The sequence below is a fragment of the Hydra viridissima genome, unplaced genomic scaffold (assembly GCF_058129835.1).
Source record: "Hydra viridissima isolate aposymbiotic clone 2 unplaced genomic scaffold, HvirCarnegie_v1 scaffold_6, whole genome shotgun sequence".
Classification (NCBI taxonomy): Eukaryota; Metazoa; Cnidaria; class Hydrozoa; order Anthoathecata; family Hydridae; genus Hydra; species Hydra viridissima.
The window spans coordinates 16,185,981-16,213,402 of record NW_028324305.1 but is presented as its reverse complement, the minus strand read 5'-3'; the positions used below and the strand labels follow the sequence as shown (position 1 = coordinate 16,213,402).

The 27,422-nt window shown below is 30.8% G+C and overlaps 3 protein-coding genes and 1 pseudogene across 4 annotated transcripts; 2 read left to right on the top strand and 2 right to left on the bottom strand.

The window, feature by feature from the left end:
• Positions 1–466: 466 nt before the first annotated feature.
• On the bottom strand, positions 467–1,628 carry LOC149887265 (uncharacterized). 2 transcript variants are annotated; one of them, XM_090090998.1, is made up of 3 exons: positions 1,562–1,628; positions 1,100–1,429; positions 467–910 (listed from the first exon to the last, which is right to left on the bottom strand). In XM_090090998.1, the coding sequence occupies exons 2-3, from the start codon at positions 1,417–1,419 to the stop codon at positions 811–813; spliced, it is 420 nt and encodes a 139-aa protein (XP_089947124.1). In that variant the 5' UTR covers positions 1,420–1,429; positions 1,562–1,628; the 3' UTR covers positions 467–810. The 2 variants fall into 2 exon arrangements, with proteins under 2 accessions (XP_089947124.1, XP_089947125.1); XM_090090999.1 differs by having other exon boundaries at positions 1,100–1,447; positions 1,562–1,598.
• A 4,367-nt stretch (positions 1,629–5,995) lies between these two features.
• LOC145190108 (proteasome subunit beta type-3-like) lies at positions 5,996–14,292 on the top strand. The gene is made up of 6 exons (XM_090090406.1): positions 5,996–6,143; positions 8,897–9,081; positions 12,914–13,021; positions 13,143–13,288; positions 13,675–13,801; positions 14,079–14,292. Exons 1-6 carry the CDS (start codon positions 6,141–6,143, stop codon positions 14,125–14,127), a joined length of 618 nt encoding a protein of 205 aa, XP_089946532.1. The 5' UTR covers positions 5,996–6,140; the 3' UTR covers positions 14,128–14,292.
• A 254-nt stretch (positions 14,293–14,546) lies between these two features.
• Positions 14,547–18,603, top strand: LOC145190079 (uncharacterized). Its single transcript, XM_080066841.2, has 3 exons — positions 14,547–14,695; positions 15,005–15,907; positions 16,066–18,603. The coding sequence occupies exons 1-3, from the start codon at positions 14,626–14,628 to the stop codon at positions 18,165–18,167; spliced, it is 3,075 nt and encodes a 1,024-aa protein (XP_079922967.2). The 5' UTR covers positions 14,547–14,625; the 3' UTR covers positions 18,168–18,603.
• Positions 18,604–26,247: 7,644 nt separating this feature from the next.
• LOC149887264 (uncharacterized) lies at positions 26,248–27,422 on the bottom strand (annotated as a pseudogene).

Below are 27,422 nucleotides of genomic sequence, written 5' to 3'. Positions count from 1 at the left end.
TCAGGTACTGATCTAATATGCCTATAATGTTATGGTTCTAAAAGTTCTTTTTTTTTTTTTGTAGTCAAAACTGATTATATATTTTTTCTTTCTGTAATTTCTTTTGTTATATTACTGTGTCAATATATGTCTTGCATAGAATAATTGCTTATGCTATATTTTATCTAAATCAATGTTTTTGCTTTTTTTAAATTTCAATATTCTTTAGTTTTAGTGGATATAAAATTGTCTATTTTTATTTTTAGTGTATATAAAATCTGTTGCTTTTTTTTAATATTTTCTCTTTCTGTTTCGAGATGTTAAAAGCCAACGGAATCAAACAATTCAATAGATTATTTTTACTCAATTACAACATTAAATCGAAAGGAATTTAAAGGATAGTCATACTTATGTTATTAAGGGCAATATGCAGCAGATTATTTACTTGAAATCAAAGCTGTCTCTTGCATAAAATTATGTAATTACCACTCAAATTCTCTCGTATTGACATCTATATACCATGAACATTTAAAAAAGTCGCAGAACTTTTACTTATTTGCTACTAATACTATTTACAAAAGCAATTTATTTAAAATTAAAAATATTTTAACAAAATCATTATTATTTTAAGCCAAAAACAATTACGAAATATTATGATGCATAAATAAGCTAATGGTGCATTAGTTAATAAAAAACGTGTTGCTAAAGGGCGCAAATAAAAATTTATTGCTGCGTGGCGTCAAAAATAATATTGTACCCACAAAAGTCTGTTAAAAATTCATCAGTAGGCATCTTCAACTCTTGTCTCACCGTATGAAGCATAAAACACAATTATTTTGACTTTCCTAAGCGCATATTGCATTTTGAGCAGTGATGAACAACATCTTTGCAACCATCAGCAAACAAAGGAATAAGGCAACACGGCCAAAATCTAAGACAGTAAATACCTTCAGTAAACAGGCTATTCGATCTATTTTAATAACACAAGAACTGTTAAAAAAATACTTAAATTTTTTTTATACCTTAATACACCTTGTAAAACCTGCTTCACGTTCTTGATCGTGTTAAGACACATGCAAACTTTTATTTTTTCAAGTTAATTTTTGTAAGCAAAACTTACCCTAATAACAAAAGGATTGTAAAAACAGTCCATGCCATACATCCTCTTTCATAAAGAACATAGTTAGAAACATTTTTATTGCAGTTGTTACATCGCATTCCACCAGAATCATTTTCAGGTTGACTTATTATTATTGTTGCAGGCTGCGTAGTTTGTGGTTGCATATACTGCGGTTGCATATATTGCGGTTGCATATATTGCTGTGGCATGTACTGTGGTGGCATATGCTGCTGTTGAATAAATTGTGGTTGCTCAAGTCCTTGAGGTGTGAATGGCAACTGGCTCATTGGTATTGACTTCGGTTCGCTGGAACTTTCCATTTCCTTTCACCTGTTTTTTTTATAGAAACTTAGAAAATGAAACAGTTAGTATTAATTCATAAATGCATGTATGCATACATACACACACATACATACATACGTTGTTTTTTTTTTTACATTAAATCATGTCAAAACTTATCACCTGTTCCTAACAATCGCACTGGTTTACTAACACTGCTTTTTAAAATTAAGATAGTTTCGTTTTAAAATCATCAAAAAGTTTTTGCTTTGAAAACCTTTTACAAAGGCTCGTTTTTTAATTGGGGGAACTTTTAATCCCTATTGAATGAGCTAGTATAGAAATAGTAATTCTTTAATAAACTGAATGAAAGTTTTAAGCTAAAAAGAAGTTTTTCTAAAATCTTTTATGTTTTCTTGAAATTAAAGGGAAATGTTAATGGATCTTAATCCCTTAAGGCACACACTCGAGTTATATCTCGAGTTAGCTCGAGCTAGGTTAATCTGCAGAATTGCGCACTCTCGTATTAATTTGAACGTCGACACTTTTTGTATAACTATAATAACCACAATCGAATCAACTCAAGTAAAAAAAAAAAAAAAGAGAAAAATCTGAGGGCTATTCACAATTATATAAAAGATAAAGTAAAACATTCATTGAAAAAAAAAAGATTTTTTTGACCTCTCTTTTGGAAAAAAATTGATCGTTAAGGGGGATATCACTTAGTAATGAAAAAAAAACTTCATATAAAATTCCGCAAACCTTTCGTAAAAAACCTCTTTTTTCTTTTGCAGAAACCGCTATTTTAGGTTAATTCAGTTTTCTTTTCCTTTGAGTTTACCATTCTTTTTCAATTCGCCACTTTCTTATGCCAAAATGTCTTTTTTTTAAAAAAATGCCAAAATGTCTTTTTTTATAAAGTTTTAGTATTTTAATCAGTTATTAATAGGGTGGCAAGACTCATCGACCTCAAGAGCCATATTAAAATCTCGCTTGAGCTGAAGAACTGCATTAAAAAAATGCAATAAGAAAATTTTTGTTAAATGATAAAGAAGACATTTTTGATTTGAAAAAAGTCACTGCTATTTACTGAGACTCACTTTTCCTAAAAGTTGTAAAAATTTAGGGTCTAATGTTTTTATAATTATTCACTTTACCTCAAAATTTCCTAATTAAAATGGAACTTCAAACTTTGCTAGTCTGCAATGAAAACTGGTTAAAGGGTTTATCAAACTTAACTGAGATTTAAATTCTTTCTTTATCTTTAGTTTACGCTGGAGCAGTAAGTTTGATAGGTAGGGGGGTATGACCCTTGGACCTTACCAAAATCTCTAATTTGTTTTGATTATATATAAACTTATGGGTGCTTAAAACAAAAACTTTGTTTAAATTTTAAAGTGCCTTCTACTAATTCCTATCAAGTGGGACCTTATTGATCCCCAACTTTTAAAGTTCTTTGATGTCTAAAGGTGATAGATGTAAATTCTGAATTTTTACTGTTTTGTCTTAGAGCTGACTTGTCCTCAACAAAAATTATCAATTTTCCACTTTAAATTTACACAGAGAAAGTAATATATAATAACGGCTATTAAAAAACTTTCTTAATCTCCAGTGCACACGGTATACACTTACAAACAGCACTTCAGTAAACTCCTAATAATTCGAACCCCGTATAGCTTGAATTTCCAGTAACTCCAAGCATTTTCGAATTTCTGTTGAGTCCTCGTTAATACATTCTCATAAAAATCACTCAATAACTCAAACACTCACTTAGTCAAACCATTTTATCACTACCGAAATCCTTTTTTTAAGAAAATTAGCTAAGACAAAAAATGTTTATTTTAATGGGAGATTTTAACTTTGACTTTTTTCTCAATTACAATACATCCAATGAGGTTTCACATTTTTTAGAATTAATGGTTTCAAATTTCTCTTTTTCCTTTTATTATACAACCGACACGCATAACCACTCAACCACTCATTCTGAGACATTAATTGATAATATTTTTTAAGTTTTTAATGTTCTGATATAAAATCAGGCATTCTTACCGCTTCAAAATCTGATCGTCTTGCTCAGCTTATAATAATGCCGCATTCCCAAATGCACACTTCATCTGAAAGTTTTGTTAGGGGCTTAAAAATCTTAAAAAAGCTGAATTTATCCAAACCATTTTGAATGTTGAATGTATGAATGGCTGTAAAAGAAAAAAATGATGCTCATGATTCCATTAAAAAAGTTGATCAAATTTTTTCAGTTTTTATTTGAAATAACATGCTCCTTCAAAAAAATTAACGAAAAATCAAATAACTAGTAACATAACAAACCTTGGTTAACAAAAAGCATTCACAAATCAATAACAATGAAAGATAAAATTTACAAAAATTTTTTTAAATCAAAAAAAAACTGTAAAAATGAAAAACTTACTTTTAACAAAGTTTATATATTGTAATATCGCAACAGTATAAGCATTCTTCTGAATTTCAGCAAAAAACAAATGTTACGCAAATTTTTTTAATCCTACATCAATAATATAAAAAACACTTGGAAAAGTAAAAGTTACTCCCCAAGAAGCTACGATAGCTTCAAAATTATCCAACTGAATTCCAAGTTCTCGATTCAACTTTCAAAATTATCTGACCAATCCTAATAGCAACTCTTTATATATACAACCAATAGCGAAAGAGGAAATCCTCGGCTATATAATTTCCACTATCATAGATGGTAAGAGCGTTTGACTGAACAGCTTTTTAACAAAACTTCTTAAATCGGTGTCTTTTCTCTTTTCTAAACTAATTTAAGTCATTGCGTTTTCTTTAGAGAATTACTATTTGCAATGACATGTGTTACATGTTGTTACATCCTTATTAACACGAGATTAGATGTTGATTGGATATTATTGATCCCCGTAGCTCATATCTGCCAATAACTTTAATTATGGAGGAAAAATTAAAACAAAATTATAGTGAAAGTTATCAATTTAGTTTTAATTTTTTGCGTATATAATTTAATTAAATAATTCAAGCGAATTGAAAAACCAAGTATTGCAACAATATACATAACATTGCCTATTATCGCAGCAAATAGAAAACTGAACACAAAATCAATTCAAAGAAAAGAACGCTGTTTCAAAGGAAATTTGTACCACTGTAGACTCATTTGGAGGTGATGGCAAGATGCCTAAACATTTTGTTGCGGACCTAAAGAAAGAGCAGCTGGTGCTTTACAAACATTCCTTTGAGTACATTTTGCTGTTTCAGTGATGATAAATATTGTACTTTAATTTTTAATCTTGTCCTGGAATTTTTTTTTGTGAAAAAAGTTAAATTTGTTAAGGGACAAGAGTACCACATTTTCTACTATTAAAGTCGCGATTTGGAAGCGCCCTGAACCCTTGAAGCACCCTTTTTAACGTACGTTTTCTTTATCATTGATAACAATATACAGTTCCTTGTTACCAAATAGTTACTAATTCAGTCTTATACACTGTATTTTAGTTTTACAGCATTCTTTTCAGTTTATATGTAGAAGGATTTTTTTAATGTTTTAATATACAGTAGCGTGCAAAATAAATGAAACTTTTGAAAAATAAATGAAATTTTTAACAACTGTTCCTATAATGTGATTACGTAGATAATTTATAATTTACTCAAAAAAAAAAAAAAAAAAGGCTTGTAACGTAAGGAGGAAATTCAAATTTTATTGAAAACATAATAGTAAAAATGTTTATTAACAAATGAAAAAATTCAAAAAAGAGATATGCGTGAAAAAAATCTATGGAGCACATTTTAAAAGAAAAACATGATACTTTAACGGACATATTGATAAGTTAGAGATATTAAAAAATTTTTTTTGTCTAAGAATAAGAAAGTTCAAATAAACTTTAACTTGTTTACGGCATTAATTGATGTCAAAATCTTAAATACATCAACTGAAACAAAATCTAACCAACTTGTACGATATGTGGAGCTACTCCCAACGATTTTATTAAAGAATTCAAAATCACAGAAACATTCAAGACCAAACCTTATACATTATAGTATAGCATTAGTACATCAAATGCTTGAATACGATTTTTTTAATGCATCGTTCACATATCATATTAATATAATTTGTGTAAAGGGCAAGTTCCTGGTACTTATAACAAAAAAATTTTGTTATGTAGAAAAAAGGAAATACTAAAAAAGGTTTTTTGAAAATTTACACCTTCACGTGGATAAACCAAAAGTGGGAGGTTATGAAAGAACCAATGACGACACGACGAGCATTTCTTGATGTAAAACTTGCCAAAATAACATATGCCGACAAAGACTTTATAAAAAACTGTAGAACTATTCTGTTATCCAAGTCTTTCCAATATCAAATTAATTTAGATAAATTTGAAAAATATTGTCTTGATACGGCGAAACAATTTTTTCTAAATATCCCTTGTATCCGATGCCTGCAACTGTACACAAAGTTTTACATGAGTATATGGCAAACAAATTTTAGAAAATACAAAAAAAAGGTTCTGAAGCCAACTGAAATTTCAAATGCGCTTTTCAAAAAATGCTTTTGGTCTGGTTTTGCCCAACATCGTCAGTGTGACTGAAAATAATGTATGTAGAGCAAAATAATATAAAGCCAGCTTTTGTGCGAACCAAATGGAGCGGTCTTTTCTAAATGACTTAGCGACATTTAGTTATTAAAACTTACTCTAGAAAAAAATCCAAATCAGCAATCAACTTCCCTAACACTTAATAGAAGATAAGCTAATTGATAAACATGGTATGTTAAATTTTAAAATTTTAAACCTAGATATGAGAGAAAATCTTTATGGAAAATTACGATTTTGTCCATCTGCCAGGCAATAACGGAATCTTGCATAATACTCGTTCCTTATCTTGTTCCAAAATTTATAACAACTTTTGATACTATTTTCTTAGTCCTCACTATTGATAATGTAATCTCCTTAAATTTCATTGAGAATTTATAAAAATTATTATTTGGCTTAGTTCTCTCAGCCTTTTTGTTTTGATGATTCGTTGAGCAACATTTCATAAACATAAATATAGTAAAATGATGTTTTCTCCTAATCACTTTCAGTTTTTAATTTAAGATTAAATTGAAAATTTAAAAAAATGTAATAATTTTACTAATGTTATGAATAGCACTAGTCTTTGGTATAAAATATTCTTATAGATTTATGCTAATCATTCATTGAGGTCATATCTTCACTTTATGAAGTCTCTTTAGCAATCTTTTATGATTGACTTTTGAAATGTTTTTTATTAAGATCCACCAGTAATATACTATTTTTTTTGAGCTTCATCAGTCTTGGAAGAGTTCTTCTGTTACTCAATTATTATCATGAAAGCGCTCACCTTGCGTTATTTTTTTCAGTTTCTGAAAACTCATTTAAGTGACGTAGTTAGCAAAACTTGATGGTCTTTCAACATCCAAATGCTTGCATGCCCCAAAACAATTCTTCTGCAATATCTGAAGAACCTCTAAGAAGTTTCAAGTTCTTAGAGATTCTGCAGATATACCCTCATAGTATTAATTATTGTAAAGAACTGGAAATACCTTTTATGTGTTTTGTTTTTTTTGGTGTCCATTGAACATTTTTTCATCTTGTTTCTAAGGCTTTGAAAGATTAAAGGTGTAGACTCTGAAAGGTTTAATATCTATGCTTGAGAGATTTTACACTTTGAGCAAATGCTTTAGCAAATTGCTTTATCAAATAATGTTTTACATGCAGTAGGAGGAGTGCATACCATAATTTCCTTTAGACGATGATCACAATGCTTCATTCCAGGTCTCTAAGAACTTCTTTAAAGAAGACCATTTTTTCAATAATATTGACAGTGTGTCATTGAAACGGATACTTCTATATTTCCCTTTATCTTTTACACATCATTGGCATTTATACATATAGCCACATTACATTCACTAACCTTTAGTCAAGAAATAATTTACATTCATGAGTGACTCAAAAATTACTCTTAAACTACTCTAAATTTCTTGGTTTGTTTTGCTTACCGTTTAGTAAAATATAATTTTAAAAGGTATGACAAAATAATTCGATTTCAAATCCTTGAAAAGTCATCAAAAAATGACATGGTTCATTTTTAGATATATGATGATCAAGTCTTAAAATTCTTCTAATTATTTGTTCAATCCTAAATGAAACTTTTTTTTAGCAAAATCACTAAATATTAAACTTGTCTATTGGTTTTGTTAACATGGTGGAACTTTTCCCCATGTTTATCACTAACAGCTCCTCAACTAGGGGGGAAAGAAGTCTAGGTGTGAGTGGAGGAATCTTGAGGGACATATTACATCCAGGTTGATGGTATTTTTGTAGAAGTACTAATGCCAATTAAATGTAGTTATCATCTCTTTTATTGCCTAAAAATCCACAAATCACTCTTTGAGAGCTTCCCATATCTCCTTTCAAATTTTATCAAATGCAGGATTCTTCTTAAGTTGACATATTTGTGGCGCAACAAAAACAACCTCTCTAACTTTTGCATCACTTATTTTTGAAAATTTCTTTCTTAAATATCTAAAAACTTGTCCTTCTTTATTCATACCTTTGAGAAAATTAAACCAAACTAAATATATAAGGGTGGAAGAAGAACATCTTTTGGATCCACAAGTAGTTCAGTAGTAACATTTTTTTGATTTAATGATGATGATTTCCTTAATTTCTTGCAGGCCAGTATTCTTTTATGTAATGTATAAGTCTTTTTTATGTGAACTGCATGGCCAATAGGAACAGAAGGAAGATAGTTTCCATTTTGCGGTAATACAGTTTTCAAGCTTAGTTTAGATGAGTCTATGAATAATCTCCATTCTGTTAGATCGTAGTTCAGATGCAACAATATGTTAATCCAAAAACAATTCAAATAACAAGATTACTTTTCCTTTCAAAAAAAAAAGAAAGCAGATTCTGCTGCTGTTTTCAGTAATGTGAAACTTTGACATCAAGTTGGAGAAAGATCTTCTGCTTTAGTCTTGACCCTAGACATTCTGTCTTTTTCTGTGACAAGTCTAGATCTTGAACAAGTCTACTTGACACAATCTGTACGGTGCATCATCTGTTAACACAAAATCAGGATCATTTTGATGTGGAAAGCTTGTTTTCCTCTTTTTTTATATTTCTTTTTCATTTCTGTTTCAATTTTTACTTGTAAATCATAACCTTGTGGTGAAGTAGGAACTTGTTAATTACCCAAAAATAGAATAGGTTGAATGGCAGATGGCAATTTGAATATTTAACTGTTCCTATTTTCTTCATTTACAAACCCACCTTAATGGGTCAAGCAGAAATATCAGTCATCTGTATGGTTTTTAGGCTCCCTCAATACTATAGGAGCAACAAAATCCCTTTTTTTTTTTTTTTTTTTTTAACCATTCTCATTGTAAAATTTTTTCTAAAAAGTCACCTTTGCTAAATATATGTGTGTGTGTGTAATTTTTTTTATTTTAAATATTTTTATTTACTATTTCATATAGTTTATTTCTGAATTCTTTAGAGTGTAATGAGCATTAATGGTTCTGCTCTTGTAGCGATGAAAGGAAAAAACTGTGTTGCAATTGCTGCAGATAGAAGATATGGAGTGGAATTTCAAACAATATCTTGTGATTTTGAAAAAATATTTAAAATGGGCGAAAAGTTGTTTCTAGGTTTATCAGGATTAGCAACAGATATACAAACTGTGTATGTAGTTTTTTTTTTTTACTATTTAGTGAATTCAACTTTATATTTGAAAAAAAAAAATAAACATTTAAATAATTTTTCTTTAATTTCTAAAAAAGCAGAATCATTTATGCTCACTCAAGCTCACAGAACATCGAAATAAAATAAATAAAACTATACATGTCACAGATAAAATTGATTTTAATATAAAATACATTTTGCCATAATGTTTAATTAAGCACGGATATTTAAGATACTCATATATCACATGACCATTATTATACTTTATGCAAACTAAATATATATGTAAATTAAATACATATACCTACAGTTAAAGGTTCTTTTAAGACATTCTACTCTTTTAAAATGATCTTGTTTTTCCAAGTATCTTACAAACAAATGAAACAAAGGTACTTTCTGCATCAACTTTGCTGACAAAGCAAAAATTTTACCTTAAACAAATCAAAGCATAAAAGAATTGTGAAACTGTTTCGATATTTTTATTTTAGTTTGTTCAGTGACTATTTAGGTTTGTAGACTTGTAGCAATTACTATTTTAATTATTATATTACATTAGTTATTATTACAAGATGTAGTAACACATAGTTTAAAGTAGTACATGTTTTTTTTTTTATAAGCATAACGCTTATAAGCATATAGAGGCTCAGATTTGGGAAAAAAATAAGCATATGTAAGCATATTCCTGAGCCTTGATAAACTATTTAAAAAATTAGAATTTTATTTAGTTAAAGATTTTAAATATATTTCTAAATTTAAACCAACAAAAACAACAAAAATCGAAGTTTATGTTTTGCAATGCAATGACTTAATGAAGTAATGAAGTCATTGTATTGCAAAACCTAAACCTCAATACTTGAACATAAAAACATAAAGTTTAGAAGTCGCTCTGAAGTGTTTTATTTCTCTCTTTTTTTTTCTCTCTCTCTCGCTTTTAATGTGTAGTTTATTTAATACCTTATTTAAAATGTTTATTTTATTTTTAAGTTTTATTTTCAGATACTGATAAAATAATAATAATAATGTCAAAGATAATAAAGAGAAAGCAGCCTACATTGGCAGCGTTTGGTTTCACAAAAAATGTTATGCACAGAGGAGAAATGAGTGCAATCCGATTGCCGTTAGAAGCTGTTGAAACTAGTGTTGAATGCAAACATTGCAAAAAATTATTTAAAAGCCAACAAGGACTAGCTTTTCATGTTAAAGTTATTCACGGAATTAGCAAACAAGATTGTAAACATTCACAATCACAAGTTCTTCAAAGAAACGAAGAACTTATCACTCTAGCAGTGAAAGATGTGCTCAATAATATAGTCAACAAAGTTGTTAGTGAAATGAAAAAAAGTGAAGAGTCTCGCCAATTAGCTGGTAAGAAACGCCACCAATATACTGCTGCCTTTAAAGCAGAAGCAATTAACGCCTATGGTTATGAGGCAAATCAAGAAACTATAGCAGAGTCGTTTGGTGTAACACAAAGTCAGATTTCGCGATGGCTTAAAAAAAAAGAAACTATTATTAAAGATGCCGAATCATCCTATCGCAGATTGTTTCTGAAGGGAAGACGTTCCACAAAATATCTTGAACTGTACGAAGCTATTTACAATGAATTTTTACAAGCCAGATCGAAAGGTCATATTGTAAACTTTTCCTGGCTTTGGAGTAAAGCTAGAAATATACAATTAAACATTGATCCAAACGTGGAAATAAAACTTCATGTTATAGTTCGATTTTTACAAAAAAAAGAGTTAAAAATGAGATCGAAACAAAGAAACAAAAGGAAACATAAGAAAGAAATGGAACCATTATTACAGAAATGGCATGCCACATTCAGAGAAAAGTGTATCAGAACAGGTTCTAAAGATCCAAGTTACGACAAAAAATGGGGACGGTACCAACCTGGACAAAGGCTCAATGTTGACCAGAGCCCACTTCCCTTTGTTGTTCATGGTAAGAAAACTTATGAGTATGTACCCAAGGGTCAAGGTGCAACACATAATACATGGATCTCACAACCCGGCTCAGGATTGGAAAAAAGGCAATGTTCCCTTCAAATTATGTTTCGCCCAGAAGGAGAGCAACCAAAGCTAGCCATCATTTTTAGAGGTCAAGGAAAACGCATTTCAAAAGACGAAAAGTTAGCATGGCACAAAGATATTCACGTTTACTTCCAGCAAAATGCTTGGTTAGACCAAAACGTCTGTAAGCACTGGTGTGATAAAACACTTCTTTCATTTGTAAAAGAACAAAAGCTTGATAAATTTGTTCTTTTGCTGGACAACTTGAAGGGACAGATGCAGGAGGATTTTAAAGATGCTGTGGCTGCTGCTAAAGGACTTCTCTGGTACGGTCTACCAAGTGCCACTGACCTTTGGCAACCAGTTGACGCAGGATATGCTGCCACTCTGAAAAGACTTATTGCCATTGAACATCAAAAATGGCTCGATAGAGATAATCATTCTGATAGATGGTTCAGTAATGAAATGCCCTACACTGCAAAAGAGAGACGAATTTTGATTACACATTGGGCAGGGGAAGCATGGAAAGCTTTAAACACTTCAAAGTATGACAAGCAAAGGAAGAAATGTTGGACGATGACTGGATGTTTAATGACTTCTGATGGCTCAGAAGATTCGCTAGTTAAACCAGAGGGCCTTGATTGTTATAAAGTTCCCCCACCATCCATCATTGATCCTGGAAGTGATCAACCCATAGGAAATCAGGGTGATATTCAACCAGTGGAGGTAGATGATGCTATAAATGAAAGTGCCAACGAAATTCTTCCAGATGACACCTTTATTGGTCCGGACGAGAAGGAATGCGAAGTTCATATCTTTGATTTTATTGATAACATTTGTATATAGTATATATGTTTTATTTTTTATTATCATACTATAACATTAATTCAGCTACATTAAAACCAAAGCAAATACAGAGCATAAGTCAACTTTTTATTTTTCTTATACCCATTAACCTTAAGTAACGCGTACACTTTAAGAAAGTATTGAAATAAGCATATTTTATTAGAAATATGCTTAAGCTTTAGCATATTTTTGAGCCTCTTTTAACTTTTTGCTTAAGCATACCCGAGCCTGTTTCAAAAATTTCATATGCTTATAAAAAAAAAAACATGTAATGCGTATTTTAAACTTCTTATAGAAATACCTATAAAAGTAGATATTTCTATCAAAGGTTCAAAATAAATATTGTTTTAAAAAAAATATTGCCTCTATTTTCTCATTTTAAAGTATACAAGGTGTTACTTAGTAAAGGTATATACTTAGTAAGGAATATACTTAGTAAAATCTAAGAGTTTTTTGTTTATTTTACTGTATTAATCAAAAACATTTAAAAAAATATAGTAAAAAACAAAGATAGAAGTTTTTACCAAGCATTTAATAAATTAGTTTAAAAAACTCAAGAAGAAATGCTTTTGAATGCTATGTTTTTTGAAAGATTAATAAGGTATATATCATAAAAGTTTTACAATTTGATAAAACTGAATTCTTTTTTTTTTTTTAAGCACTATTGAAATACACTTAGTTAATCCAAATATCAACTAGATGATAAAAGATTTGCTCGTTCTGTAGTTTTTGTTTTATATATTGTGCTCAAAGTTTACTATGTGATTCAATGATCTTTAGGCTCCCTCCATTCTATAGGAGCAGCAAAATCCCATTTTTTTCTTTTTTAACCTTTCTCATAGTAAAATGTTACAATTCTCATAGTAAAGTTCTACAAAGTCACCTTTGCTAAATATGCAAATGAATAGATCTTAATTTACAGATAGCTTAAATTGTATTAATGTTTATGATATCTAAAGCAATGTTTCATTTAGATCAAATATAGCAAAATTCCGCACAAATTTATACGAACTTCGTGAAAATAGAAAAGTATCTCCCAAGGCTTTCATGACCATTATGTCAAATATTTTGTACGGACGAAGGTACTAATTTACTTTGAGTTCATAAATAATATCTGCAAAAGGCATGAACCTTTTTTTTTTTTTTAGATTTCTGTTCAATCAAAACAGATTATTTTCTTTGTAAAATGTTTAATTTTTTAAGGTTTGGTCCTTATTTTGTTGAGCCGCTAATTGCTGGACTTCATCCGAAAACTAACGAGCCTTACATAGCGTCATGTGACCTTATCGGTTGTCCGATGGAACCAGAAGATTTTGTTGTGGCAGGCACTTGCGGGGATCAACTTTATGGTACATATTCTTGCATCATCGTAATGTCAATTTACTTAAACATAAAATTTATTAAAAATGGGCTAATAATGCTTTAAGTTTTTCTATAGGAAATTTTAGTTAAAGTTGTTGCCATGGTTTGTGTAAATCAGTTTATTCATCATGCGATGCGTAGGGTTAATATGGATGTTAGAGACTTTGATGTTGTATCTTGCAGTAACTTAACAAGCAAATGATTTACCCATTACCTTTATGTATAGTGCGTACTATTTTTAAAGTAGTTTTTAAGCTGATAGAATGAAAAAGAGTCACAAGAGTTGCAGATTTGTGTTCATATAAAACTTTTTCTATAAATGTTTGCAGTTTCATTTTTTTTCGGATTCAGTTTGTAAAAGTGTGATATTTAGGTATGTGTGAATCTCTTTGGGAACCTGACCTAGATCCTGATTCCTTATTCGAGGTGATTTCGCAAGCTTTGCTTAATGCACAAGATCGCGATTGTCTCTCAGGCTGGGGAGCTGTCGTGCATATAATGTAAGTACACTATGTATGGCCGAGCATGTAACATTACAGAAAAATAATATCAAAGATGAATAAAATGTTAAACAGGTGGAATGATAATGAATATAAAGAAAAAAACGAATTATATAAGCGTAAGATAGAAAAACTAATTAGTAAAGATTACTTCTGCTAATAATAAACAAAAATGATGAACCTAGGAAATTTATAATATGATGACTGTTAGTAAACATGATTCAACTTTTTTTGTGTAAATGATTTGAAATAAACTTTATTAATTTTTTTTCTTTAGCGAAAAAGATAAAATTACCACAAAAACATTAAAAGCACGAATGGACTAGCTGTCGATGGAATATGAAGCTGGAAAGGAATTAACTACAATTCTCGATTGCACTTCTAATGGTGAAGCTCAAGTTAACAGGGAATACAAAATTAATTCGGATTAACGTTTAGATTTATCATTTAGATTTATCGTTGTTTAATGTATTAAATTTCTTCATTATTTACTTGTAATTGCGTTTTTGTTCGCGAAGATTGCAAGCGTTTAATATTTCTGAGAGGGAACTGTTTATGCCTGGTTTAAAAATAAAAACCACCTTCGGCAAAGAAATTTGCGGTGAACTTTGGGCGTGTAGACTAAAATGTTGTTTTCGTCCAAAAATTTCAAGCTAGCGCTTTATAAAACATAACAAATATGTTATCGCTCTAAGTGTCTCTCAGCACGTTATGCAGAAAATCATCGATGCCGAAAAATCACACTGAGGGACTATGCTACACCCGTTACTTCAGCATAGTTGAAGGCCGATTATTTTTAAAAATATCGAAATGGTCGCGCTAATATGAAAGTAATGAAGCTGACAAAAGTTTTGACTTTTTTTACTGGTATTTTTGGTGCGCTATGCGTAGCAGGTAAATATCGTTTCTTTCCATAAAAAAAGCAACAAATATTTCCAAAACTGTTTAAAAATACTTTTTATTAAAAAAGCACTGATTTGGAAGCACAATGCATCATTGTGTTTTAAAACTTACATTGTTTTTGGTGAGCTTTTTCTGTTTTCTTCAAGAAGTTCATTCGAAAACTCTTTTTGGCAATAGCAGGAGTATAAGTTGTAAATGCCCCCCTATAGCATACTACCTTACGCTTTCTCAGCGTTAACCCGTGAGTGAATAGACCCTTGATATTAAATTTTCGTTATTACATATTTCATTATTTTCTAGTTAACCATTCTGAGATGAATAATATAGTACGTTACAAACATCATCATCGTCACCAAAGCACAGACAAAGGTTTCATTCACAATCGACAGAGTCATCACCACCACCACCGTCACCGCCATCACAAACTTCAGCAAGCACAACGAAGAGACAGTCTGGGATTTCTCAAAACCTTCACCGAAGAAAACCTTCACTACAACAAGTTGTTTAAAGAAAAACTTGAAGCACACCGCCATCTCAAAGAGAAAAACTTTATTGGTAGCACTAGAGCAGAAGTTGAAAAACGGGGACCAATTTTGTGGGAAAGATATGATGCGGCTGACGATGATGACAACGTTTATGATGAAGATGAAATGGCTGAAATAAAAGAAAAAGAGAGAAAATTTATTTCCCCTGAAATCCGTGTCCACCACATTAAGGATTTCGAAGATGATGAACGAAATTTCGATGATGGAATAAGAAGTAACGACAAACGGAAATTAAAGCAAAAATCACCACAAAAAGTTCGTTCTAAAGTTGGTAATGAAATATCCAACGACGATGTTGAAACTTCGACATCTGGAGAAGAAACCGTAAAACTAGAGTCCCGAAAAACAATACCCCTTAAAAAGAAATCTGTGCCACAGCATAAAACTCAACTGGGGGTCCGCAAACATTCAATGAGCACTCATTCAAATTCTCCAATGAAAAATCTTGCACACATTCCTATACTTCCCATAATTCCTTTACCTCTTTTGTACAGCAGTGGTGACCAAGAAACATCTGCTACATCTGGTGCTGAAGATATAAAATCAAATAGTGAAGTAAGTGATTTAGGAACAGGGGAATCTGGTAACGAATATCATTTAAAAGAAAAAAAAAGAGAAAGTCAAGTCAGCGGAGATTGGGTCGATAAATTACTGGCAGGTAATTGTTTACACTGCTAACAGCTAAGTTATTAATTTTTAAGAATAATTTTGTTTAAGTGTCGAGGGTCCCAAGTCTCCAACAGATTTCAATTTATTTTTAGATATTTTAAAAATTTAAAATTAAATTTTGAAAAACATTTTTTCTGTTTTAAAAAGCTGATCAAGAGAGCAATGGCTTCGATGAAGACGATGACTTTGATGAAGAAGCAGAAGAAAATAAAAAGCTAGGGAAAAACTCAACAACATCTAATGTTCAACAAAATCCTTCGTATCAAGAACCGATCAATGTGTTACCACTGCAGCAGCAGCTTGTAAATCAACAAATACCAAACCTTCAAATACAGCAGCCTTATCTTCAGCAATCTGCGACGCAAAGCAGTTCACAATACCAACAAGTTTCACAGTTTAACGGAGAAAATCGTTTTAGTAATAGAAACGATAACATCGGTAAAAGCATTTCAGGCACGACTAGTCGATTAGCTGGAGATGATCAGAGTAGCTTAAGTAGGTTCAACAACAATAAAAACAACATTTCTTTTGAAAGTAACAAGAATGATCTAAACGGTTATTTGGCAAGCAACCAAATTGCACCTTCTTACACACTGAGTGGTCCTCACTTAGAGCAATCCTTTGTTTCTCCGCCTCTTTTGTCTAGCAATATTGTTCCTTCTCAAATGACAGGTAACATTGTTTCACCTCAACTGCCAAGCAATATTGTATTGCCTCAATTACCCAACAATGTTGGAGTGGCTCAATTGCCCAACAATATTGCATCGTCTCAAATGTCTGGTGAAATCACGTCTCCTCGAATGTCTAACAACAATATGGTGCCTCAATTGCCCAAAGAAAGCCTTTCTGATACTTTTGTCAACAATCAACCAAATTCAAATCAAGAAACTTCACTTAATCAATTAAACTCTCAACAGTATTTGTATACACCAAGCAATACAGTTCAGCAACCATATAAAGAAGCCAGCGGAGTATCTGCTAGCCCATTACCTGCCACCGGTGCTGTTCAGCTTAATACCAATTCTCCACAAACCTTTCAGCAAAAAGATGAAGGAATCGCAGATAAATCTACTTTTGTTCAATCTAACATCCCTATTATGGGCAACCAACCAAGTAGTTATTCAATAGGTCTAGGAGAAACAAAAACGGTACCTGATAACAATGTGTGGCAGTCTTACAATATGATGCCGTTTGGCAATTCATCTACAATTGAAAATGTTTATATCATACCTCAAGGTAATACTATCAACAATGATGCAACTAGCCAAAACTCATTGCAAAGTTATTCAAACAATAGAGTTGCGAGTTCAGTTGGCATAAATAACAATTATGGAGGGCTAAACGGGTATTCACCTACAATTAACTCTCCTGACCAAAACTTATGTGCTTCAAGTTGTCCATCTCATTGCGCACCAAGTTGCGATCAGGTGTGCTGCACTAAAAGTACAGTAGCTGCAGATCAAAAATCTCTTTCATCTTCGATAAAGTATCCATCACCAAAGCCTCTGTTTTCACCGGAACAACATATTGGTCGTTCGCTGCCTATTGGAGCAACTTCTGTTTTGCCCAGTAACGATGTCGCTATTTCCGATGCTAAGTCTTTAAATAGCAAACAAGGCGAAATAAAAGATTGGTTTAAAAATCCGCAAAATGAAAATTTAATGTTTATGAATACCGCTCAAAATCAGCCTTACTCGTCATTTTCACCTTCAGTAAGTCGTGTGGATAAACAGATACCTCAGTTCATCAACAATATTCCACAAGTTTCGACAGCGTCAACCTTTAGTGGCAACATTAACAATGAATACGAGAGAAACCATGCTCTTCAAAATAGTGAAGTAAATCAGCAAATCTCGTTAACTCCTTATAACAGCCAGTATCAAGCCGAACAGGCAAGTATGATGAATCAGCAGTTTTCTAATAGCATAACATTAAGCCAGCCAACAAGTTTGGAATCTTTTTTTCCTGCACAAGTTGAAAAAAAAACAACCTTCTCACTTCAACCAATGAAACAATTCTTTTTAAAAGTTCCATCTTTGTCAGTTGTCCACTTAAGAAAAGAAACTGTAAATACCAATACTAACTCCGTAAAATACCCCAACCCTGCCTGTTTTAAAGGTTGCAAAACAAACTGCCTACCCCATTGTTCAAATTACTGTTGCGGAGTCTCCTCGAAAAGAGACCGTATTGCGTCAACAAAGCGAGGCAAAGTCGAAACTCACTTAAAGAATTCAACAAAGAAAAACTAAAGAAAGCCAAAGTCAGCGCGGGTGTTGCAATGACAATTTTTAAATGTCTACGCAAGCAAAACACACGAAAACCGAAGTTTTTTAGCACTAGCTTTTTTTATAGGTGACCACAGGAATAAGAAAGGAATCAACTGAGACGAACCGGTTGATGCAACTCAAACCGGTTTATTAAATAGAGAAAAAGTTAAACTTATTCAGCAACTAGTGTAAGATAAATACAATGCACTTTTTTTTCTTCCTCTAAAAAAAAAAAAAACGCTGAGGCTAAACCTATAATGATATTGTACTCTTTAATAGACAGTGTCTAGACCTTGGAGTCAAAACCCAAATCTTTACGCTACGCATTGACTTACAAACTAAAATATTGTTAATTTTGAATTTTTATTTTAACATAAAAATGTATTTAAGATTTTTTAATAAACTTTTTTTGTTTTCAGTTCTTCACATTTATTGCACACCTAAAATTTGTGCAGTCTTATCATCTTTAATTATGTAATTGTTTTGCATAAATTTGATGTTTTGCTCACGTATATTAACATAGAAAAAACCGCTGCATTAACTGTAATCCCTTAATACACAAGATTTATATAGTGCAGTTGCAGTGCAGGTGCAGTTCTCGGGACTGTGTCCTGGAATGACCATCAGGGTTCTCCCCTCTCCTAATTTTTCCTTAAAAAATATACCCCTATACATTAGGTAGACAGGGGTAAGATCTGAAAAAGTTTTTTTCCTATTTCAAAAAATCCCCAAAAGATTAAAGAAAAATCATCCTTGTAATTCAAATAAGATAAGTACTTTATTTAGTTTTATTAAAATTTAACAAAATTATATTTTAGTTTCTCATGAAGTATTTCAACGCACTCTCATAGTTCCTAAGCTTTTTCTGCAAATGGAAAAATGTATCCTACTTGAAGAAGTACTTTCCATGACACAGTTAATGCATAGCTTAAAAAAGTTATGAATGTATAGCTTAAGAATAGAATCGAAGTTTTCATAGTCTATTATTTTTTCTAATAGAAATGTCTGCTGCTAATATCAAACAAAAGGTCAAATTTAATCAAACAAAACTTTTCAAACAGTTAATTATTGCAAATTTATCTCTCAGCTAAAAATACATCCTTTTCCTGGAAGTCCTACAGAGAAATTATTTTGTAAGCTCTCACGTCGTGTGCTTTTAACCAATTTTAAAATACCAGCCAAATATATTAAAACGAGTTATGAAATTTGTTACAGCTTCTATCATTAAGCTGAGTTCAAGTGGAGAAGAGGGGGGACTGGAAATTCATTCCTTAAATATCTCCTCGTTCTTTTCTAAATAAATCTAAGGTTTATTACCCTGTACTCCATCGAAATTCCTATAACGTTTACGCAGTTTTTAGCTACCAACAAAATCCTAATCATTTAGTTGCAACAATCCAGAATACGAGCTCATTTATCGCAGACTGTAAAAGCACAGTCTTGTCTCCAGTATAAAACATTTAATGGGATAAAGGTCCTAATTTGTATGTAAACATCTTTTTCGAAAGAAAACAAGAATTTAAATAACTTGGGATGCATTTGACGGAAAACTTGGTATTCTTAAAACAAGTAACAATAAATATTACAGAGTTTGATCAAAGGTTCAATTTTGCTTCAGGGTCTTTGAGAGAAATAAGGTAGTCTTGGCTGATTGAGGCCATTTACAGGGTAATTTTTAGATTTTCTTCTATATTTTTTTCATAACTTTTACAATAAATGTCTTGTAATGGTCTGTCGTTAAAATTTTTTTCAAAGGTTTATTTTTATTTTACACTCCATTAAAAAAATAGAACGAAACAATTTCATGTTGAAGATTAATTAAAGGAAGAAAAGAAACTTACAGAAAGAAAATTCTTATTGAAGAAAACTCTTGTTGAAGAATAAAATAAAGCAACAAAAAGTTCTCAACTAATATAGTTTATTGATTTTAATCTTTTTCAAAAAAGTTTAAATTGCCTGATACATTCCTACTTCTGACAATCGAGCAAAAAGAGAAGAGACAGCTGGTTTGCACTACTTGGAAACGGCATTTCCACAGATAATGAAGGAAATTGGAATATCTGTGGGGACATTTTAATAAGCTAAAAACAATCTAAAATTACAATAACATGTCCAACGTGTTTTAGGATCAGGGAGGAAGCCTTCGATTATCATACCCAGGCTAACCAGTGCCATCTAAAGCCGGATTAATAGAAACATCTTTTGGTCATTGAGAAGGATAGCGAAAGATAGCGAATTCCAAAAAGCTCCGTCATATGTTCAAGAAAAAAATTTCTTAGCATCCTGTTTTTCAGGTTTTCAGGTCAATTGGCCTTTGGAGCATCCTGTTTTTCAGGTTTTCAGGTCAATTGGTCTTTGGAAAATGTCAGTTGTGCTCAAAGTTCCGGCCCAGGATTGATGCTCTAATGCAGCTGATGGTGGCTACATGGATTAAATATTGTAAAAACAATTTTATCTTTAATTTTTTTCTTAAAAAAAACTCATTTGGTGGACAACTTTGAATATAAATAAAAAGTTCCGAAAAATAAAAAAAAAAATCATATATTGCAGCGCAATCGGTAAATCATTCAATAATTTTATTTAAATAATCCAAATGTAAAAGATCGAACTGTTCATTGAGAATTATTTCTTTACAATGGGTTGCGGACCAAGATGTAAAGTGCAAGATTTTTACCTGAACAGTTCGAAAAGTCCTTCACAACACCTGAAATTATTTTTTAAGGAAAATATTTTTGCACCCACATTTACAACGCTGTAAGGTGTAAAGCTTTATTATTATTTAGAAACCATTTTGAATCACTTTTAAAAACATTTTTTAAATTGAAAAACTCTGAAGGGTGATTTACTTTTCAAATCATGTGACTCTAAAACCTCTTTGTGGCGCGTCAACAATAAACTCTGATTCAACCTTCATTTTTTGTTGATTTTTTTTTTCTTTCATTTTTTTAACAACTTTTTTCGCTTCAATTCTTTTTGCCTACCATCGAACTTGCTCCAATCTAAATCTTACAAGCAGGCAGCATTCAAAGCATCTTGTTTTTTTTTTTCATTCAAAGCATCTTGTATTCATGAATCAAGTGTATTCAATCCCAGTTTAATTGTAAAATTTTTCATCGATTATGATAATGAAGTACCCGAATTGTTTTAACGCCCTAAAATTATTCCATAATTACTGCGAGCAATAAGTTTGAAGCAGGGAAATAAAGTTGGAGACGTTGCTTTAATTATTGTACTACATAAACTATTCAAATATATGACAACTTGCCCCATTTATATTTATAAAATGTCCAGATTTTAACCCGATCGAGAATATTTGGTCATATATGGATGCCAAAAAGATACCAATCAAGATAACATATGCGGAGCATCTTAAAGAAGAGTTAGAGGGAATTTCGAAATTTCGAAAGAACTCTATATAAAGTTAATCGAATCGATGTCAAAACGTGTTTGAGCCTGTTATGTTGCAAAATATTGATTTAGAATTCGTCTTTTAAATATGTAATTTTTTTTTTAGTACTTAATTGTTATCCGAATTTTTTTTTTTTTTTTTTTTTTCATTTTTTTTGGTTTTGTTTTTTTTCAGTTGAAAAAAAAAACTTTTTTTTCCTTCTGTCTGAAATAAAAAAGTTTAAAAAAATTATCTTACATCGTTGCTTTTTTATGAAAAAAGTAACCTCATATGATAAAAAAAGTTAAGCTCGCCTAAAAATTATGTGCTTAACTGCAAACATGCGGTTATAATGCTATTACAGAACAGTTTCTTGAGTACGCAAAAAAAGTGGTGGATGCTTTTGCTGTTAAAACGTTTATACCGGTTTCAGCAAATAACATGATACAAACTCACATTAGCACTGTACACATTTTTTATAATTCACTTAGCAAATTTTAAAAATGACCGAAACTAACAAAGGACTTATTGTAACGAAACACGCCATCTATTTGTTGAATTTATTGTCCTACTAAATGTTCAATAATATTCTAAAAAATTCTATGTTTTGCTAATGCTTTGCTTGTATCATGTTGGTTTCGTATAACACTTCGTATTCATTATTATTCTTAATGCGTAGCGATTTCCTAATCAAGATAACCGAACAAATTTTTCTTTTTCAAATTCCAATAAAATTATTTATTTTTTCTCGTTGGTCTCGTTTCTTATGTTAAAGAAAATAGTATATATAAACTTCGCTTTAAACAAAAAACCAGTTTACTGAAATAATAAAAAAAAGAAAAAGAAAAAAAAGAAAGAATAAAATTTAAATACATGACCGTTATATTTGAGCAAAAAACTTACGTCATTCTTACGAAAGTAAGAACTAGAAAAATTCAAATCTTAAATATAAAATGACTAAGACTTTCACTTCCATTAATGTAATTGCTTCAGTGGCTTTGTAACTTATATTAATGAGCAAAAACAACAAATTTTTCAGTTTAGAGTTATTAAAATTTGTTTTGTGTAAAACTGATCGAGATTTTCGCTCTTTCGCTAACGTAAAACAATTTAGTTCTCATTCGCTCAAGAAATTTCCGTTGGGCGACAGTCATGTAACTTGGCGGATTACCATCTTTTCCAACAAAACTGATGCGTGATACAGTTTTCTATGTAAAGCATTCATTTATTTTGAGCAAGACGAGTAATTCGGGTTAAACCTCTGCAGGCGAATAATATTTTAGAATTGCAGCAATTCGCTCAAGATTGGTTGAGTAAATGGTCCAATTCCTTTGAGTGAGGTGTTTGCCAAAGTGAAATCAGTCAAAGAAGCGAAACCTAACTAGAAGCCTTTGTTACATTCTATCGCAGTAAATATGAAATCGTTTTCGCTGATTTTTATGTTCTCAGTTAAATCTTCGTGTCTCTGTTGAGTAGAATAATAGTCTCCTAAATCAACGTTTTGGCTACGTGTAAATGATTGATATTAAATTTTTGATTGGTTAGCCTTCTCAAAACTACATGCTTATGATCGAACAATTTAGGCGCCTGAGATTTTTCATGTCCAATTGTTTTGGCTGCCTGACCATTGACCTGGGTTTTTAAATGAATTTTTAAATAGTGTGAAGGCGGCGTTTATTTAAAATAAATACAAAACTCTCTTACTCTACCTGTAGTGTTCGACTTTTATCAATTACTCCTCTTTAGTTCTTCTACTTTATACAAATATCTTTCCTTTTTTTTTCCCCTTTATTAGAAACAGCGAAACTTCTGCTAACTTTTCTTTAATTAATTTTTCTTCTGACTTTTATTTAATTCTTTACTTCTTGTGTTTTATCAAAAATTTCAAATTCTTCAATAATAAAAAACTCTACTCTAAAAATTCTTCTTAAAAATCTTTCTAAAAAACTCTAACTTCTTTGTTTTCGCTTACATTAGAAGAGGACCTTTTCATTCTTTTTTTTTTCGTTTATTTCAGAAGTCATTTCGTAACTCTATTTTTGAGCTTTTATAGTTCTCTATTATTATTTGTTTCCACGCTTTGCCTACTTGTCATTTGTTAACTTGACAGGGAAACAAGTCTCTGTGTGTACATCTTTTCGCTGTTTTAACTTATCTCCCTCCTCACACAATAGTATTTTAAATTTACTTTGCTCATTTATCTAGTTTGAAGAAGATTTTTGAATGAGCAACTGTTTTAGTTAAGAGTTGCTCAAAAATTTAGCAAATAATAACAAAAAGATCGGTTTCTCTGAAGTTTATTAAAATAAAAACTCTTTTTGGGTTAAAAACAGCAGAGCTATTGGTAGGTACGTGCGTATCTGGGTTTTTACGACACCGATTTTAAAGACAAAAACTGTGACCTTTTTTTTCACAGCGTGCTCGAAGTCGGTGTGGTAATGATGTATTTATTTGTCTTTTTTTTTTAGAATTTTATATCAGCTTAGACTTTATTAAAAAAGTAGAATGTTTTATGCTGAATTTATTATGGTTTTTTTTTACATGTAATAAATTTTTCAGTTTTTTTTTATTGCTATTTAAAATTGTGTTCCTGTTCTGGCACTGCATTGATATTGAAGGTTTGTTGGTACATATTTGAAATTTTCCAGTCAACTGTATAGATCTATTTTCTATGTGCCTGCCAAATTTCATTAAAAAAAAATTTATGACCACATAGCGTATTTTTCGACCAAGTGGAGGTACCATTTCCACCTCTTTTAGCGTTACTGTGACTGTTACACTTTATAAATCTGTTTCTGCTATTGTTACTGTTACTTTTTGTTATAAATTCTGTTGTTTTTTTTTACAGTTACCAGTGATTTTCATTCGGTTTTAAAATTTAGTTTCTGTTCCGGAGGTGCATTAATATTGAAGGCATGTTGGTACATATTTAAAATTTTACAGGCAACTGTATAGATCTATTTTCTATGTCCCTGCCAAATTTCATCAAAAAATATTCATGACCACATACCCTATTGTTCTACGCAGTGGAGGTATGTATTTCCACTTCCGTTACATAGTGTTAGGGGGAGGGGCGGTTTTTGACAGTATAGAATTCAGTATATTTGTTTTTTTTATTCGTTATAATGATATATTTTATTAGAACTGTTATTTATATATTTATCTTTCATTGAAATTAATTAGTAACGATAAAAATAAGGCGAAAACGCTGAGGCTTTTAATGTATTTAAAGATCACCTCCATAAATATATATATATATATATATATATATATATATATATATATATATATATATATATATATATATATATATATATATATATAATTATTGTAAATATTGCAAAAAAACGCGATATTTTTTTATGCATGTTTTATAAAATTTTATTATAAATTTTACTATTACGTTTTAATCATTAAAAATACTTTGCTTCTTTAATTCGAAACTTTTTTAGTTACTAATCCGGTCAAAATAAACATTTCAATTTACAATAATTCGCATAAAGCTGAAAATTGGTACATACCTTTAGGATATTATTACAAATAAAATATTAAAAGTCCCCACCGATCCCATATCTGCAAAAAAAGTTATTAAAGGTTATAGGTTAAAAAAAATAGTTTTTTCTTTTTTTCCAATTAATAATAAGTTTTATCATAATAAAGATCAAACAAAAGTATTGCATCATGAAAGTATTTAATAAAATTGCCTTAATACATTTTTATAAGAATCATTATTCCTGAGATATTGAAATGCTTGCGAAAATATATTGCGAGAAGATATTGCACGAATATATTGCGAGAAAATATATAACGAAAATATATTAATTATATGGCGATTTTATATAAAATACATTGCTAGAAAAGACATTGCAATTCTTGTGAAATTACGAAATTAATATTCATATAATATAATATAAATATTACGAAATTAATATACATATAAATAATATATATATATATATATATATATATATATATATATATATATATATATATATATATATATATATATATATATATATATATAATATTTGCATTTATTATATATTATTAAATGCATATTATGTATTATATATTCGTATTATTGTGATATATTATATATTAGCATATTCTTCGCTTTCTTCTTCTTCGAAGTCATCTTCTTTTTCAAGCTGGATATGTGAAAAAGATACATCAATTGTCTCCTCATTGATAGCATCAAAATCATCATTTATTGAATTTGATTCGACGTTGGAGCAAGACTGGCGTCGGCAATTAGTACACACCGATAAACATAATAACCCGACTTTTTTACAGCTACATTTTGCATTACAACCCTTTTTGCAATTGCAGAAGATGGTGTTGAGAAGTCTTTCCGGAGCTGGTGGAAGTAAAGTGTCAATCGGCTCTAATGTATTATCTACTAATTTCCAACCCCAGTCAAATAGGTCCAGTTGATTGCCTAGCCATACTTGAACTTGATAATATACTCGATACAAGTGTTGACTTGAAGAAGCAGGTGTTGGAGGTTTATGATTATCCTCATACATCAAAGTGTCATTGTAGGATGCGCATAAACCAAAAGACGAAAAGATTTGTATAAGAAGTTTGGAACCGTCGATGGAAAAATACTGAGAGACCCAATTGGAATTTTGATTCAAAAGAGCTAGGCCTACCAACAGACATAATGCTGTGGCTGATACTTGTACAAACTAATTTTAAATGTTCTAATTTAGATCGTTTATTTTTCAAAATAGCTTGCTCTAAAAAATAAGTCAATGACTCTGGAATATCGCTGTTAATATCTTCAAACATTTGACTAGGCGAGGGATAATTGGTATTATCAAATACCAATGATTGAATGTCCTCTCGAATGATTGCTGCCGCAGTTTTTAAAATTCGAAATCGTTCTTCTTCTTTATTTTGGCTTTTCTTCTCATACCAAGCTTGGTTAAGAATATTGCTTAGATTGTCAAAAAAACAGATAAACGTTAATTTTCCCGGTTTTTCAGTGATAATAATTTTATTACCAAACTTCAACTTTAATCGTGTCTTAATTGTTCTGTTATCTAAATGTGGATTTTTGCAAATATTTTTTAGTTCTTCTAATGAAAACTGGCAGTCATCGCTATTTTCAATTTATTTAAATATTTCTTCCATCGCAACATTTGTAGATTCATCTTGAGGACGACCGATTTTACACCCATTGGTTGGTCTCAAGAAAGAATTATAACAGGTATTATGATATTTAGCCTCAGCAGCAACTAAATCAAATTCATATTCAATGCGTGCAGTAACCTTTTTTGCTTCCTCGTCAAAACGATTCCATGCTACCTTCAGAATTGGTTCTTTAAATTCAAGTCGCAACTTTATGAATTTTACGCCGAACTTTCTTCGCTTTCTTCTTCTCGGCCTCCTCGTTTGCTTCATCGCCGCAAAATAAGCAACATCTTTTTAAACAAAAAAGTGATTCACGTACGCGCGCTCTGGTACGAGATGGACTATTTTCAGATGTGCTGACTTGATCTATGTCTTGCTGTCTTTTTATTGCAACAATAGTACTCTTCCGAGTATACTTTTTACGGCACACCACATGAATCGTTACAGACTTCAGATCTTTCAGGTATTCATAAAACCCGTCACTTCTTTTAACACTTGTATGAATCAAAGTCTTCATTTTACGTACAACAACAACAGTTTCACTTGCTATTAAAAGTTTACTACATGTAAAACATAGTTGCGACATTTTAATAAAAGTATTAAACGGTTCCAATCGTTATAAAAAATACTGCTCGATACTCTTAACTGCAATGGAACGTTCAACGCTAAAAGTATTTCATCGTTCGTAACTTTGTTCCAAGAATTTTAGGAAG

Bases quoted from the DNA above. Each gene is read 5' to 3' on its own strand.
- LOC145190108 (XM_090090406.1), top strand. The intron at 13,022-13,142 runs GTACTAATTTAC...TAATTTTTTAAG, and splicing joins AATATTTTGTACGGACGAAG to GTTTGGTCCTTATTTTGTTG. The intron at 13,289-13,674 runs GTACATATTCTT...TGTGATATTTAG, and splicing joins TTGCGGGGATCAACTTTATG to GTATGTGTGAATCTCTTTGG.
- LOC149887265 (XM_090090998.1), bottom strand. From the start codon at position 1,419: ATGGAAAGTTCCAGCGAACCGAAGTCAATACCAATGAGCCAGTTGCCA. The intron at 911-1,099 runs GTAAGTTTTGCT...TTACTGTCTTAG, and splicing joins ACAATCCTTTTGTTATTAGG to ATTTTGGCCGTGTTGCCTTA.
- LOC145190079 (XM_080066841.2), top strand. From the start codon at position 14,626: ATGAAAGTAATGAAGCTGACAAAAGTTTTGACTTTTTTTACTGGTATT. The intron at 14,696-15,004 runs GTAAATATCGTT...ATTATTTTCTAG, and splicing joins TGGTGCGCTATGCGTAGCAG to TTAACCATTCTGAGATGAAT. The intron at 15,908-16,065 runs GTAATTGTTTAC...TGTTTTAAAAAG, and splicing joins GGTCGATAAATTACTGGCAG to CTGATCAAGAGAGCAATGGC.